Source organism: Athene cunicularia (assembly GCF_003259725.1).
Source record: "Athene cunicularia isolate RWA chromosome 1 unlocalized genomic scaffold, athCun1 chr1_part2, whole genome shotgun sequence".
NCBI lineage: Eukaryota > Metazoa > Chordata > Aves > Strigiformes > Strigidae > Athene > Athene cunicularia.
The window spans coordinates 67106707-67124479 of record NW_020799092.1 but is presented as its reverse complement, the minus strand read 5'-3'; the positions used below and the strand labels follow the sequence as shown (position 1 = coordinate 67124479).

Sequence of the window (17773 nt, the reverse complement as noted above, 5' to 3'; positions counted from 1 at the left end):
GAAGTACAATACTGACTTCTACCACCACCCCCAACCTCCAATACTACAAATATAGACACCATTTATTTTTTCATATGGTCAAAAAAATGTGTTTTATCATCTCTACATGGATCACTTGTTTTTGTAGACACAGTCTTGTTTGTGTCTTGATTGTGTAGACACAAAACTTCTTTGTGTATGAAACCTCTAGCATAGAAAGAAACTGAGCAGTCACTGGGACTTGTATATTTTCATTATAATGATAGTTATACTTACATTACTGTCATGAATGCTACTTGCATTATAATAATATAATTGAAAACTATTTTTACAGATCAGGCCTTGGGCTGTAAAACGTTTACAGAGCTTTTGTTTGTTTTTTAAAGCAATAGTTATAAAACCATATAACTGACACCTGTCTTCCTACAAGTCATGCTGTTTCTTGCACAAGTGCATAACTAAATTTGTATCAAAATATAGTTTTCTGTATTGATGGTTGCAATGTATTTACACATTTACTGGGAATGTAAGCTAGACAAAACAGTATTTTTCTGAATGGCTTTCCAGAATAGCAAATGAACACATTCAATATTACTCCATAGTTTTTGTCTAAAATACTAAGTTTCAATGAGATTAGATTTACTGGATGAATTTTTTTAATTAATGGCAAGTCGTAGGTAAGAAAATGCATTCTTCTGCTTGTCTTCATTTTAAGCTGCATGTTTGGAATTAGTTGCTGGACTTCAGGGTAACTCAGTGAAAGCTAAAGCAGTTTACAGAACAGCTAACTAGTTTAACTGTTTTAATAATTGCACTCGTAGAAAGATGCACAGTGAATACCATGTTACTTCTTAGTTGGAGATGCTGGGTCACATTTGTTAAAATATCACTTAGAATTATTGTAAGTTGGGAAAAACATCACTGTAGTAGAACTAGATAAGAAAAAAGTGGTTTATAAAGAAAAGTGCAAAGATAGAGTGTTCATTTTATGTTTAGCTTTCAAATTATTACCCTTGTCCTCTGAATATAAAATTTCTCTGTACAGAAGATCTTTACTAATCCTTGAAGCATTCAACTGTTGTGGGGTTTTTGGTGCAAGATTATTTTTTTGGTTTTTGTTTGTTTGGTTTTTTTAACCATGTACTGGTTGCAGTGTTCATAATGCTGGCTTTCTAGCATATGTGAATGGCTATGCAAATGTGTCCTACCAGATCTTTCTGGGCCAATATAAAACTGTATTTCCCTGCTGGAAATTGCTGTTTGCTTGGCTGAGTCAGCAGAAAGGGCTGGATGGTCACTCCTCAGCCACTCAGTGCTTATTGTGATCTCATGCCTTAGCACAAGTCCACATTGACCACCATATCAAGTCTCGAATGGGAAATGGAGTAGTTGAAATGTGGATACGCATCCTCATCTGCTGCCTTGCTGGAAAGGGATGAGCCACTGGTTGGAGAAGCAACTCCTTATCTTTGGCTGTGCCTGCCTCAGGACTTGTAAAAACAGGCAGGTGAACTGGGCCTACATGTAAGCAAGCAGAATATATAGGGCATAGTCTGCATGTGCTAAAGTATGTTTACAGCAAACACTGCTTGTATCAATTACTATTTTTTTAAATTAAAAGCTTCACTTCTAAAGTAGATTAAGCAGTACTTGTGTTGCTACAAGCTGTTATGAAGCAAGCTGCTGTATTTGTAGTTTTCAAGTGGAAGAAATAAAATGCTGTTATTTTCTGAAGTGAGAAGCTTTTGCAATACGGTAAAAATAAAGGTTGCGTTGAGTAGTATGAAAATCTGTGCTACTTCATTCTTTCACAAAGATCTTCCACAGCTTGTTAAGTTCATGGAATCTTTGCAAATAGTGCTTGATCAAAATTAATTCAGAAACAAAAAAAATAGGACTTTTTACTAGTTGCTTTTGGTAGCTTTTAGTCACTTCTAGGACTGATTGTTAATCGTGTATTGTTATACAGTTCAGAAATGGTAGCTTTCAAGTAGAGGGAACCATAGCAAATTCAATATTGGAAATTAGTGATACTCCCTCCTCTGCATACCTATGTACACACACGCACTTTTTGAGAACAAGTTTTTCCTGTTTAGGGTGTCCTAAAAATGATGTTCCAGAAATAATTCATCTGCTCCTGTTTGGATTACTTTAGACAAGGGAGAAAATACATTTCAGTGTTGAAAGTTGCTAATTGATAGCTCTGTAGGTGACCCAAAAAAGACTTTTTAACTCTGTTGCTTACTGAAAAAATGTAGATGTAGGTTAGCAAGCAATTACTTTGTTTATATGTTTTGAAGAAACTGTCACCAGTGAGCTAGCTTCTTTAATTATCAGTTCAGCTGTTACTTTTTTGTGATGCTGTCTTTTAGCTGGATCTTTTAGGAACCATTCTTAATGTTTTTAAGTAACCTGAACCAGGGTAAATATTAAAGCTAGATCTGTGCATAGATTTGGGCAGCATGAAGGGAGTAACTTGGTTTAAACATGCCAGCTTCCTGGAATGGGATCTGTAGCCATGAACTACAAGCACAGGTTCCCAGTAGGGCACGCTGTGAGAAGGAGGTCCCTCAGTAGGAACTAGGGCACCTGAGTGGGGAGAGGGCTGACCGGGTGTTTCACAACCTGCATTAAAAGTGATATATGCTGGCCATAAAGAATGACTGAATATGGATATCTAATTCTGGGTTGCTGGGAAGTATAAACTGTGATCTGACATCTGTGCTGCTAGGCATGCTGTATGCTTTGGACAGTTGCAAAGATCTTTGCTTCAAATTTTCTGGATGTTTAGCTTGATTATTAATGGTTAATTAAATCCCACTCTCTTCCTTTGACTTTGCCACTCAAAGTAAATTTCCTCTTAAGATGTTTTTGAATTTCTGTAACTTTGGATAATCTTAAAATAATTTTGGATAGAAAAAATGATTTGTTTTTAAAATTCTCTTCCCAAAATGAGAATGTATTATTATTCTATGTATAATACTAACGTTGGGGCTGAGGTTGAGTAGGACCCTACAGTTAAAGCAGTTTTAACACTTACAAATAGTTACTTTCATCTGACCTTAAAAATTTTCTCAGTTTGGTTTGCTTTCATGTAAAATTATCTTTCTGTTCCTACTGTTTGACAATTTTCCCAGACAATTAGCATTTTTTTCCCCCCTAGCTCTCCTTCTTACTCTTTCAGGGTCCACAGATTGTGGCATGTTTTGTATCTTCCTCTACAATGTGATGTTGCTTGGTAGAACTGAGTGCCTGCAGTTTTCTGGCTGTGGGTAATATCTTTTTTATTTACTGCCTGTGCGTTGTTAAAGACTCCTGCAGATTTTTTGGTATGTTTTCAAGTTTTTACTAAACTAAGTTTTCTTCTAATAAACTGAGTATGTTAAGTTTTATTTTAATACATTTTCATGCTCTGGCCTGTACATGGTAGGTTCTTGTCTATCTTGCCTCAGATATGGCTCGCTTAATTTTTCCCATTTGATAACCACCCAGTTTCCAGATTAAAAAGATTCCTTGGCTTGCAGAATTTCAGTGTAGGAAATAAGTACTGTGATGAATAGTCCCTTCCTGATTACACAAGACGTTGAATATTCATGTATCTCTACTATGGTATGTGGTTTCCTTATGCTCTTCTTGCAAGATACTGCTCTGGAGATGTCAGAGAAAGGTCTTAGCTCTTTCATTATACAGGAATTGTATTCTCTGTTGGCCTCAAATTTTTATGAGCCGGGTTTGCATCTGTATCTTCAGATCAATGGAGAGTGTGAAACATGAAATTGCTTTTGTGCATAATGGAATTTGCAAAGGCAAATGCTATCTTTTGGGGGGGGGTTGCATTTACAGTATGGCAGTTGTGGATATTTCTAGTGGATGCAGTTTGAAGTTTTTTTAGGCAAAGAGGATTTTGTGTTCTTGATTCTTGCTGATGCACACAACAGTGAAAAACCTTGTCATGGTCCACACAAGGAATTATTCATCCAGGCTCGTTAGGATATGATCTGTAAATTTGAAATGGTATCAACAAGTGAGAAGCTTCAGTTATTTTTCTTCACATTGTTCTGGGCCTTGGACTCCTTCATGGTTGGATGCCACATAGTAATGGAAGTTTTTGGCACCAATTATAATATTGGTCACTCTGGTTTGGGCTAGTGGGTAGATAGGAATGTAAGGATCTGCTGTTACTTTGTGTATTAGATGTTCAACAGTACAGATTATTAAACTATTATGAATCATCTCTGATGTAATAATTTGTGTTTAAATAAAATTCAAGACTTCAATGAATTCTGCTGACATTGGACCTCCATTCTAGAGGAGATGCATCTAAATCTGCCCATTACTGTGATCGTTCTCGCAAAGCAATGTGGTTTTAGTGCTAGTGGTTTATCCTACTGCCCTTATATATTTCAGTGCTCTGCTGTAGCTGAGTACAGCAGTGTCACTGCTAAGAAATGGACTTCTAATCAGTTGTAGGAGAGAAACTGAAATGGGAAAGTGTGCTGCCAGTCATCCTTGAAATAACTTTCAGTAACCAGTTCTAAACTGCTAATGATACCTTTACTAGATATGTGCAGTGGGTGGAAAGCCTAGATAGCAGAGGAGACTTGAGCTGTCCTCTGATGTTCACACTCAAATACAAGATGTTTCAGTGAAGATTTTAGCTTTATCTGCTAGTGGTTAGTGTACTAGAACAGTATTCAAATGCAGTGTTTTCTCAAGTATTTTCTATTAGCATGTTTAATGAGGCACTCTAATATCCCCTTAGGTTGACTGTCTTACTGAATGCTGAAGTGTTAACTGTAACAGCAGAAAAGGATTCTACAAGACAATGAAAAGGCTTCATTTTTGTTTAGGTTGAGCGGTATAATTAAAATATGTTGTGGAGTTGTCTGTAAAATGGAAGTGTTGATGGTAGCTCCTATGTGTGTGTTTGTGAAAGCTAAGGGTCTTTTAAAATAAATATCCTTTGCAGTTAAAATGTGTCTGTTTTGTCAATAGTTGACATTCTCTCCACAAACTATTGAAATGGATTCTTCTTTAGACTGACAGTAAAGAATATACAATTATTGTGGAACTTGTCACTTCTTTCAAAAAGTTAACCAGCGTGCTGCCCATATCCTCTTGAATATTACTACTCAGATGTGAGCAATGTTCTAAACTTATCAGTTGGCAGGAATGCCATTTTTGTCAGAAGTAAAAACCTTATAATTTGTGGAAACGCAACTGAAAGAAATACTTAATGAAAGTCGCTTTGTATAATCTCATGTACTGCTGGGATCAATAGAGTTTCAAGACACTAAATTTAGATTGCATATCCAATATGTAAGAAGTTTATCAGATTTCCTGCAAAGTTGCTGGAAGAAAACATCAGCCTGGTGTTCATCTTGACAAGTTTCCCCCTGCGCCCTTTGGAATTCACTGTTTAATTAAAAAAAACCCCAAACAACAACCAAACATTGAATTTGTATTCAAAGTTTCTCATAACATAACAACCTCTATTAAGCTGTTTATTAATATTTAATTCCTGATTCTCTTTGCCATAAACTTGCTTTTTCACCAGGTTGTGTCCACAAATCCTCTGTCTATGGAATCACTTGCTAAAGCTGATGGGAGTGCTTACAAGTAGAACAAACCACACAAACATCAAGTTGGTTGCATTAAAGTTTAACATTTTAATAAAACTTTGCACTTACAAGGTCATTCTAATGTGAAATTCATATGTGAAAAAAACCTATTACCTTGGTTAAGTATCTCAGTACAACTTTATATGTTAGTGAAGAATGTCTCATTCCTATGAGTATTCTCCTGAAAGGAAATGTTTTAGTAACTTCTGTTCTTGCCTCTTAATTTGGAACTCATAGCAATACAATTTCTGTAATAAGCTGTGAATGTTCTTTGTTGTTAATAGAGATTAATGGCTCAGTTGCTGTACTCTGAAATAGGATCAGGGATATCTTTGCTTTTTGTTTTTTTATGATTATTTCACATCCTGATTTTACTTTGCAACTGGACAGTCTGGAGTCATGTGGCAGTTCAGGCCAGTCTCTGTTGTACACAGTCCTGCCTGTGATCCAGTACAGGCTTTTGATCTTTTGATTTTGGACTGTTAATGGGAATTAGGTGGTACAAATCCCTTAAAGAGCACATGGATATCCTTTTATCTGGTTGTATTTCCTGGTTTACCTGGTGTTGATACAAATGGTCAGCACGAGCTGGACAGAAGGAGGAACAGAACCATGATGCAAAGAGACACCAACTCCTGGATGTGCCTCCTTGGCACTTCTAGCTAACCATCAGTCCTCTTTATTCCTAAGCATGAAAGGCTGATTGAGTTGTGTGAGGGTTTTTTTTTTTTAAAAAAGTTACCTAGTTCTTGTCACCTATCTCTTGTTCTTACAAATCTTTTGGGTAGTAATCTAAACAGCAACAACAAAAAATTGTCTGGAATCCTTCTCAGTGTTTTTGCTGCTCCTGACAATTGGTTATTGCTTGACATCAGTGAAATGACTGACACATCCCTGCTACCTTAGAGCTTTTTTATTATGCTAGAAGTAAAAGTGCATCTCATTCAATATCCTGTCTCCAGCTTTTGTTGCTCTTTTGGTTTTATGATGCACCTTCCCTCATATATGCTAGACACACAGCTGGAGCTGTAGTGGAAGTCCTTAACAGGATACATTTATATCCATTTGATCTTGCAAGGAGTCCTTAAAATTATTCCTAGTATTTATACCCAAATGCTTTTTATAAACAAGAACTTGGGTTCTTCCCTTAGTCCTTTTGTTTTGCTACTGTAACCTCACTTTTAGAAATATATTTTTAATTCGCCTAATGATCATAGGAGTTCTCCTTCATGTCAGTAGGTTTTTGTTGACTTCATTCCTGAACATCTTAATGAATTCTTTATAATGCGTACATGTTCATACTTTTCTGGATGGTAATGTGTGATGCCTTTTCACACCTGCTTTCTATTGATTGTCTTAAAATTGAGCTGTGCATTGTCTTGTCTCTGCTTTCCAATGGTAAATCTGCAGATTACAGTAGCAGCTCTAACAGTCTCCTAAGTGATCTTAGAAGTGAAAAAGCATTTAATATGATGGTTTCAGTCCATTGTGTCATCCAGTGCTTCCCTTATAATAATTAGGTGCATCTTGTGGTCTAAATTTAAGAAACCTTCTACTACCTTTTTTATGAACTACGTTCTTTAATGAGGGCAGAAGGTTAATGCCTTGGTTACTCAAGTGGATAAAGATTGGGTTTGCCATCTCTCATTTCAAATTTCATATCTGTGGTGCACAATGTAGAGCTTAAATTTTCTCTGACAGATTTCAAGTTAATTGTTTTCATTTTCTTCTCCTCACATCTTGTCACTTATCATCTTTCTTAGGTAGTAATATACTTGCCTACAGCAAGAATCTTTTATTTGGAGTGAGCAGTTTAACAGTGAGTGTGTATTAGAAAATGTCATCTAAGTGTAAATGAAAGCATTCTCATATGAAAGATTAAGGAAAGTTTCCATTGCAGCCATATTTTTTTGCTAGAAAAGCGGTTCTTTGTTTTCAAATTTATTTGATATCTAGCTATTAAAACAACTATATAACGGATAGTGGTTATGTATTTCAGAGATTTTTCGTAGTTGATTAACATGTAATGCCTTGTTTCTGACTGTGCCTTTTCACAAGAACTTAATCTCCTATGTTCTAGTGTGTCTTAAATTGAAATTAGAGGAGGGAAGTCTGCAGAACATTGATTCAAAGGCAATTGAAAGCAAATCTGTAATGTAAATAACATTACAGAATCAAAAACATTATTTCCCTAAAGTGGTGTGATTTTTTTTTTTTTTCCTTAATTTGATCTGTTTCAGAAAATCTTTTTTTACTCCTGCTGATTTTTTTTTTTTTTTTTTTTTTTTTTTTTTTTTTTTTTTTTGGGTGGCAGCCAAACAAACTGGGGAGGCTTTCCTGATTGCCTCCTCCCATTCCCTGAAACCTCCTGCTGCACTATTTCAAGCTTAAACTAGCAAAGTATATGTTTTGATATCTAAATGATAACTGGAAATACATAATTTTATCTTCTGAACTGAGGTTTTCGTTTGGATGTTTTGAAGTTTTGGGAAACCCAGCAGAGGGAGTAAGGTACAAAGTCAAAAAGGCTGGTTTTGACAGTGACATTGTGGAAAGTCTCAGGGTGGGAAAGCAGATGTGGAAGTGGCAGAATCACAGAATCATTTTGGTTGGAGATCCATCTGTGAAGATGGTCACGATCTAATTGAGCATGGTCCTGGGAAACCTGTTCCAGCTGACTCTGCTTGAACAGGGGTCGGACTAGAAGATCTCCCAATGTCCCTGTCAATCTAAACAATCCTGTGTGATTTTTGAACTAATACTCAAGTATTAGTATGCTAGATATTTTTTACGTCAAGTATGATGAGTTCAAGATACTTTACAAATGTACTTTAACCTTCACAGTACTCTTAACATTACAGCATCAGGCTTTAGTTTCACCTGTAAATGTTGTCTTGCCTTAGCTGGGGCTAATGGTGGTTCTAGCAGAGTCCCAGGACTGATGGTATGTGCTGAATGTTAGTGGTAGCTGTTGGTCATATCAGTGGTGCGGCTCTGTGTTTTGGATGCCTGAGAAGCAGACTTGGCTGGCATGTTTTGAACAAGATTTCTCTTGTTTAAAACATGCAGATCCTGTGTAAAACCAGTCTTCATTAAGAGGTGAAGGGGGTGGAGGGAAAGTAGTCTTCTTACAAAGCATATATTGGTTTTGTTTGTGCGTATCTTTCTAACTGCTTTGCAGTGAAATCCACATACAGATATTGCCATCTTCTCAAATTAGCTTCACTAGATGATTATCTATTTCAATAACTTTTACATTTCAGTAACATTGCTTGGGACTGTGTTACTTTTCTAAAGCTGTTAATGGGGACTGACTTTCAGTAGCTTCCAAAAGAAAGATGTAAAGTCAGTTTTCTCTTTCTGTCCCCAGAAAGGTAGAAACACAACTGCATTTTTCTTCACTGTATTTATGGCAAGACCCCATTCTGTTTCTATACCTGTCATCTCCGTGTTGAAGGGCTTGATCTCTCATTTCATTCCTGCTGCTCTGCATTCAATCATCTTTTCTCATTTCCACGTTACTCTTGCAAACAGCAGTGAAGGTGCCAAATGATAAAATAGCCACTACCAAGCAGACTTTTTTATTTTCTTTTTTTTTTTCCTCCTTTTTTTGTGTTGGCTCTTAGTGATGATTGGCCTGAATAGAGTAGCAGAGAGCAAAGAATGAATGGCCTCAAAAAAACCCTCCAGAGATACCAAGTGTTGGGTCCATTGAGTCATGAATTTCCAAACCTGGAAATTATTGGAAGCTTGTTTAGGGTGTAGCAGGGGAATTACTCGATGCTGGTTTTGCTGCTGAGCCTTTCCTAGGTTTCTGCTGCCTGTTGCTGGCAGAGACTGTGACACTGGGCTTTGGGCCTGGCCCCGCAGAACTGGGTGTCCTGCCAGGCCTGTCCTGGTGATGGGAAGATGGCCACGCCGCAGTGAGGAAACGCATGAGGGTGTGAAGTGGCATGTCTGAGGGAGAGGAGAGGTCGGGGAGTGGGAAGGCCTCTCCAGGCCAGGGCCACTGCAGCTGTAGGGCCCTTCCCTGCCACCCCAGCATGAACCACTGCCTTGTGGTCCTCAGTGGCTTTTGTTTGCAGAAAGTGAATGTACTCCTGTGCTTTCCCATACAGGCTTTTCCTTTATATGCGTGCTATCTCCATTGTTTCAGTTGTAATTAGTTCAAATGCTGATGTGAAAGATGTGAGAGAAATATCCCCAACGGTGGACTGTGTTTGAAAATTTGCCTCTCTATCAAACATACAAAGAGCTATTTGAATGCTTTTTTTCTGTGGTGCATTCTGGTTGGCTTTGAAAAATGGTTGAATAAATTTTTAATGATTTTTTTTTTTCCCCCTGACACTTTTAAGTGTTTTTTTTTTTTTATTCCATGTGGGTTATCATGCTGAGAGGCTGCTGCGAGTGTTTACCTATTGTAACAAAAGATCTTCCTATGCCATTTTTTTATTAAACAATCTATATTCCTCACTCAAGCTTTTTGGAGGCTCCCAGCAATTCTGTCAGGCTAACCTTGTTGCTAAAGATGATTTTGTGCTCTTAGTTTGGTGAGTCAGCCAAGCAGCGGGGCACCAGGCAAAGCCTCCGACATTTTATGACGAAGCCTTTTTGCTGTTACATGAGCCCAGGAGCCATGTGCACGCCTTCAGGTGATGCCGTTTCTTGCTTCGGATGCAGCACTGGCCCATGCTGGTGTGGGGCTGTCAGTGTGGACCTGGTGGAGCTGCCCCAGCTGGAAGGTGTGACTTCTCTGCTGCTGCTCGGCAATGCTCACTGTGCTTGCTCAAGTTGTATCTCAGCTGGCTCAGTCAAAATGTATTTCTGTCTGTGTGCCGCCAACGTACTTCCAGTTTTATCTACAAAAGGAGTTACTGTTGGTTGTCACTATTGGTTCTCTTCAGGAAACAGGGCTATAAATTTCCTTTAAATGAGAGTGTGACTTTCTTGGTGGGTTTGGACCTGTTCCACCCTGTTCCACAGGGCATTTCTGTCTTTTGCACAAATGTCTCATTTAGAGCCATTGCATAATTCATAGGAAATACTACCAGTGTTAAGACAGCGTAAAAGGCAGCTGTGGTGGGTGCTTTGGCTTCAGTCTTTGCTTCCTTATGGCGGTAGAGTTTTTACCACTGCATATGGAATACTTTTAAACCAAGTCAAGAAACCATCAAGGAAGTCAAGAAACAATTCATTCTATATAGCAGTAATGAAGTATAATAATAATAATAATGAGAATAATAACGCTTGGCCTTGTTTTTTCTTGGAGGTGGAAACCATGCTAAAGTTCTGTTTAAACTCAGAGCTGTGAACACTTGGCATCTTCAGTTAGTGATCTTACTTATCTGTGCTTACTTGGATTGTAGCATCTTCTTCTTTTGGAACATAGCATCTTTTTGTTTCAAAACTATAAATATGTTTACATGCAGTGTGAATTGAAGTGAGTTATTCCTTGTATCATTACATCAAACCTTGAACTTGGAGTACAGCTGCTAGCATCCAGTCTGTGTGCCCATTTGCTCGATATGCTTTTAGAGTTCATTAGGTATATTTTCTTTTTCATCTTTCAGAACCTGGAAACCAGATTCTTCCAGCTTGTTCCATTTAAATGATATAATATTTTATGATGAAAAAGGGATGTACTATCTCTTTCTATTTTATAACTGTAATTGAATTTATTCTTGTAGGTGTAGCATCTATGACTGTGCCAGTGTACATCGCAGAAGTTGCTCCACCGCACCTAAGAGGCAGATTAGTAACCATTAACACTCTGTTCATCACTGGAGGGCAGTTTTTTGCAAGCGTTGTTGATGGAATCTTCAGCTACCTCGCAAAGGATGGATGGAGGTTTGTGAGTCTTCCTTGTTAAAAGCCAAACTGGCATGGTCATGATTTGGTTGACGGCTATTATAATTCTTCTTGGTAAAATGGAGTTTACATATAAAGTAGTAAAGCTATATACTGAAATGGAACTTCAATAATTAACTCTTGCTAAATGATATCCATACTGCTTTCACTTAGGTTTAGTATTCACAGTATGCTTAGGTTTTTTTGACTTTACTAAACTTTAAAATGGATGAGCCGTAAATATGCATCAGCAAGCTTGAATGATTGTCATGATGTTTATGATAGTAGCTTGCCTTTTGCATTTAGAATAATTACATGCTGATTTTTTCAAAAGGCAAATTTCCAGTGAGCATGATGCTATATGCACAAAATAGAAGTGTATTTTGAATGCTCTTAATCTGAGCAGTAGTAATCCAATCAGAATTGAAGAATATTGTAGCATAACTTTATAGTTAAAAGTTTAGGTTATAGAATAATATGAATATCTTTCACTTTACTTTCTGGATATTATGTTTTTCCTGTAGACACTGCAAAGTGTTTCTGGACTGCATCTGTCTTTACTGTCTTCATAGTGGTGTGTCATATGAGAGAGATGAGAAATTTCAGTGGCTCACTATTTTACTTAAAGTTCTGACTTGAAAAAATAACAGAAATGTGTAGGAGGAATAATTTACACTGTACATCCCAATTTCTGGAAACTTGTGCTTAATTGTGTGTGCTTTTCTCTTGAAACACTCTTGGGAAAGGTGTTTTGTTGTAGGGCCTGTGACTCCTGTTGCTACAGCCTGGAATTGTTTTGCTATTTGTAAATCCTAATTTAAAGGTTCCTCCTCCCACCCCCCAAAATTTGCAACAAATATTATGTTCTCTGGCTTCAAATGGATCTGAATAGGGATTTCTGGGTGCACTGATGTTTGAGGTTTTAGGATAGGAACAACTAATTTAGGACTCGGTGCATTAAAGAACTTGGTAGCTAATCTTTTTATAGTATGTAAAGAAATATGAATTAAAACAAAAAAGTCAATGTTTTCTTATTGAATCTAGGGTTTAATTTGTGTATGTCTGAAGATTCAAGGTTTGAGGTTTTTAATTTTTGTCCATGTGATTATTTCCTTTGCCTCTTTTCTAAAAAGAGGTCGCATTTTGACATTAAGAAAAAGGTCACTTCATGCTGATTTTAATTCTAATTTAATTTTTAAGTTGTAGCTCTGCTTTGTGCTTTCTGAAAATGCATTGGTTACTTGAGCTCAAATGAAAATAGCATTTTGTATTTTTAAATGAAACTTTTGATGATCTTTTCATTATAATGCAGCTGCATTCTCTGGCAGACTATATGTTCACTTATGGAGAACTGAGAAACAGCCTTCACTGAAAGAAGAACCTGGTTTTATAGGATTGCTGTTCTCTTTCTGCAGTTAAAGAAATATGCTCAATTTTGAGAAAAGTTAATGGCATGCAGTAATGCATTTCTAAGTGAAATACAAACTGAAGTGTTTGATGCCCAATGCCTATTATTCAGTAGTTGCTTTATTACTTAAAATTAACTTTTAGCCTAAATAATTTGCTCATGTAATGGCTTCCTATGCATGGGGCTGGGTGGGAGGAATGGACAAGTAAAGATATTTATTTAGAAATTAAGCTCTGAGTCACTGTTGTGGTTAGAGGCGTTGTTCACTTTATGTTTAGGCAGATTTTTTGAGTTCAGTTTACTTCAGTGGTTAGGGATTCATCTGGGGGAAGCTTTTGTGGATGTAAATCTGTGGTTTTTCTGACACATAGGAGGTAAGGATGTGTTTGTAATCTATGTGTTTCAGTAAATATTAACCTATTGGAAGAAAAATATGAGCCAACACTATCTGACAAGTATTGATCTTATTGGAACTGTGGTTTTTATTTAATTGTTCAGGCAAACTAAGCTTGAATTTTTTCAGCACAAAAGCAGACTTCTAGTCTTCTTTGGAAAAGATCAAAGAACTGGCATGTTGGTATAGGATGTATCAGTTCCCAAATCAAGCAGTAACACAGGATTGACAAGTATATTTCTTATGTAAATGATTATTTAAGTGAAAAATATCATTCCAGTTTGTTACACACACATAAGTAACCATCTTTTGGTATGTTACTTTACAAATATATTTAGCTAAAGTAGAAGATTCGGTGGAAGACAATATGTAGATTTAATCTTTTTGTAAAACACTGATATTTTGATATGCCAGTATACCTTAAATAGAAATGAGGCCCTCACCCACTGAAATGCTGCAGAACTGTTCTAAGAACTTCTTCATTGGTATAACTTATCTTCTGTTTGGAACAATAAACAAACTACTCTGGTAATTAAGGCCTTTTAACCTATCTGAACTGAAAAAATTAAAAGTAAAACCTAGAACCTGTGGTTTGTGTAGGATTGGGAGGTTGAGTGTTTGATCAGAACTGTGTGAGATGATGACTTTTGAAAATCTCCAGTGATGGACATTTCCATTTCTTGAGGCAACTTGTTCAGATGTTCGATCACTATTACTGTGAAGAATTGCTTTCCCTCATATTTGATCTGAGTTGTTCTTATTGCAACTTGTCGCTATTGACTCGTCCTTTCACAGTGTACATCTGAGAAGAGTCTGTCTCCATCTTCTCTGAGCTCCTTTTCAGTTGTGAAAGACTCTGTTAGATCTCCTCTTAATCATCTCTTTTCTGGGCAGCACAAACCCAGTTCTCTCGGCCTCTTCTTTTATGTCATAGAATCATAGAATCATTCAGGTTTGAAAAGACCTTTGGGACCATTGAGTCCAACTATCGAGTCCAACCATCAGCCCTACTCTACAAAGTTCTCCTCTACACCATATCCCCCAACATGTCATCTAAACAACCCTTAAACACATCCAGGGATGGTGACTCCACCACCTCCCTGGGCAGCCTATTCCACTGTCTAACCACTCTTTCTGTGATTTTTTTTTTTTTCTAATGTCCAGAATATCATACATTCCAGTTGCAAGACTCTTTTAGTGATCCATTGCTATTCCTGGTTTGTAGCTTTCTTGTGTTGATGGTCCCAGTCTTCCAGATTCAGCTTGGTGTGTTGAATAGTGAGGAGTAATTGTGTCTTGAAGCCTGCTGGCTCATGGTGGATAACTTTTGCTAAGGCAATAATGCTGTGTTTTATGTACATGCCAAGTACTGTTCCGGTGGCTTGAGTGGAAACTGTTGACAGTGAATTGGGCAGAAACTGAGGCTATGCTAGTGATGAGGTATCTGAGGATTCTCAGCTGTGATGCTGGAGCCGTTAATTGGGGATTGTGTACTTGTCTGTCCTCGGCTAGTTTACTGCAATTTAAGACTGAGCGGGGAAGAGTACAGATGGTCTGTCACCTGGAAAGAGCGGCCAGCAAACGCATGGGGAGAAATCACAGATGTTCATTCCTGAGTCATCATGTATAAGAAGAAAAATTACAGAAATTATTGTAGCTCTTAGTGACTGAATGGCTAAGTATTGGAGTGCTACAAAAAACATTAAGGAACTTTACTTTTTCTTGGCTCTGCTTGTTCTTGGAAATGCTAGATATTAAATTAAAAAGAAAACAAAGAAAACAAATATTTAACCTGACTCTTCTGTCAGATTAGCTTTATAAACTCTGCTAATACCATCTTAATAGTATTGCAGCAGTATGTCTGAGAAGGAGAAATATTACAGCAGACTTATTAGATTTCATGCTGGATTTTTTCAGGTCTGCTAGACATCTGGCTCCGAATGGGAGGTCTTGTATTCTGTATAGGAAAGAACTATATTAGATTTCTGAAAGCTTGCTCACTGCATAAAATGTCTGAAATTGCATGCTTTTACTCTAAATTGGTTCTATCAAAATTGCTTGATGTGAAAATTGCAACAACTCTTGAACTTGCAATGAGCATATGCTCTTAACTAAACGTTTTCCTTCTGTCCCGCTCCTTGTACTCAACTTTGACCAGAAACATGTTGATTAGAAACTAACTTTAGTGAGTGAGCACTTTCTGTACATTTCTTTTTTTCTCTTGCCTGTGATAATACAATAGAGTCCAACTGATAGCTTTAACGGGCTGGATCGAACTTTCAGGAGCCTTCATTGATTTTGCCTCCTCAGATGATTGCAGGTACCCAACTGCTTTGTTCCGAAGGCTCTGCTGCATTTAAGGGACTGAGGGGCTTTGGAGGAGCAGAAATTAAGTAGTATGAGTGTAAAGGACTAAAACTGTTTATTTAGATGCATTAAAAGATCCTTTTGCTCATAGTTTGACAGAATACAGTGATTGTGGTTTTAATCGCTTATGTTTTTATGCTTCCTAAATACCACTCTAATGCAGATATTGAATATACAATTTGTTGAGCTTCAATGGTGTATGTGTAAAGGTGATTCTGTATACAGCTGCCAAAATGTTTGTGGAGAGGGAAGAGCACAGGAAGAAATGAGGACAGTAATGAATGAGAACATTAGTGAATGAGGAATGAGAATATTAGTGAATTAGTGACACTTGTTAGATATATTAGATATGAAGACTACTCAACTAATAATCCTTTCACAAGCTTTGTGTTTTGAATTTATTTTCTTCTGCTTTTTTTTAACTAATGATGTTAAGATGAGATACCATTCTTAAAAGTGTTAGAAAATAAGAGACTTGCTCACAGATTTCTTTCTAGAGCAAGATTTACTTGTATGACCTTTGGAAATTTTTGCTATTTAGGTTTTAGGAAGAACTTGAGGGCTTAGTTTAAAGATGGGCAGAGTGGCCTGCATGCTTATCGTCCTGGGACGGTCATCCTCTTTGCGTTACCTCTTGGGTGTTCTTTTCCCATTCTCAAGTTTTCTGCTGTGTTGTATTGCTCATGTTTTTCTTTGTTATATCTACATGCCTCTAAGAAAGTCATCTTCCATTTTAATCCAAAATGGATTTGGTTCGTTGCCTTGAACCAATGTTTCTGTTGATGGTTGTGTTTTCTTTCCTGCTCTATTAACATTCTCATTTCATAGCATGCTTTATAAAAACATCCAGGTGAGAGACTGATGAATCATCTGTGTGAAAGCATGTGTCCTGGAGTATGAAGAGAGAAGCTAGAGGAGAGATTAGGAAATCTCCTTAATCTCCTGATTGATGTCAAGGTGTGAACCTGTTTATGAGTACAGACTACCTCAGTATTCAGTCAGGGTTAGTTTCTGGAGCTGTTTTAATCATTATAGCCACTGATGTGAAACCTGTGATAGGTGCAGTAAGTACAGGCGACACCTGCCCTGTTTAAAGTATTTAATGGAAGTGGAAAAAAATATCACTGAAGCGCAGTTGGGAAAAGATCAGATTTAAACAGCAGAGCAAAATTACACATTGTTCTGCAATTGTTGTTATTCTTTTTAGTGTTTTGCTGAAGGAATGTAAAGATAAGTGTATAGACCAGAACCATACATGACAGTTGATAGAGTGCTTGTCTTCCACAGTCCTTTCCCCCACTTTGGTGTTGTCACAGGTGACAGTGCTCATCCCTGGAAGCATAACTCTCTGGCCAGTGGTAATTCTCTGTTGAGCAGAGAACTAGTCTTACTTCTGTATATGGTAGTCCCCACCAGGCATCTAAAATGCAGTTTTAATTTAAAACCTAACATTCCAGCTGGATGAAAATTTAAAAGCAGACTCTTCAAAGATCTGGTGTAAATTGCTGTGCTGCTGAAATGAACTTTTAAAAATATTTATATTTATTTGTAGTCAGGAATTTTGAATATTTGAATATTTATTTGTAGTCAGGAATTTTGAAAAGTAAAGCAGGCATCTCCTTACACAAGAGGCATATTCCTTGGTCACGTCTATCTGTGTATGAATATTACTGACCAAATTAAGCATTTTTCATTGACTGGTTTTGTGTGTGTTTGTTTTTTTTAATGTATGTAAAACAATCAGCAGGATTTCAGTCTCATTTTTGCCATCCACAGTATCAGTTTGTTCTCTGTGCCTTTGTCTTCTCTTTCTGTTCATTCTTTCATCTTTATTGAAGGGATTATCAGTTTCCAAAATACCAGAATGTTTCAGGGTTTTTAGTCTGATTTAGCATCCATGGGACCAATGGCTGTAGGGTCAGTGGTGGCAGGATAGTCAACATGTCCTTGAGATTTCCTGGAATTGAAAGCAAGGGTCCTGTTTTCTAAAATAATTGCAGAATATGATTCTTGCCAACTTAATTTCCAGTGATAAAGAATATAAGGCGGGGAGGGTTTGATTAGTAAATTACAGCTTGAGTAGCTGTAACTGCTCATAGCACCTTTTTGTAGGTAAATATTAAATATTTATTTATTTATATTTTTAAAATTTTTATT

At 37.1% G+C, this 17773-nt stretch overlaps 1 protein-coding gene across 1 annotated transcript in view; it reads left to right on the top strand.

Moving 5' to 3' along the window:
- Positions 1-17773, top strand: part of SLC2A13 (solute carrier family 2 member 13) — a 178093-nt gene that overhangs the window by 32984 nt on the left and 127336 nt on the right. The window contains exon 2 of the mRNA XM_026868199.1: positions 11288-11447. Coding sequence (XP_026724000.1) covers positions 11288-11447 — 160 coding nt within the window. The remainder of the gene's footprint in view (positions 1-11287; positions 11448-17773) is intronic.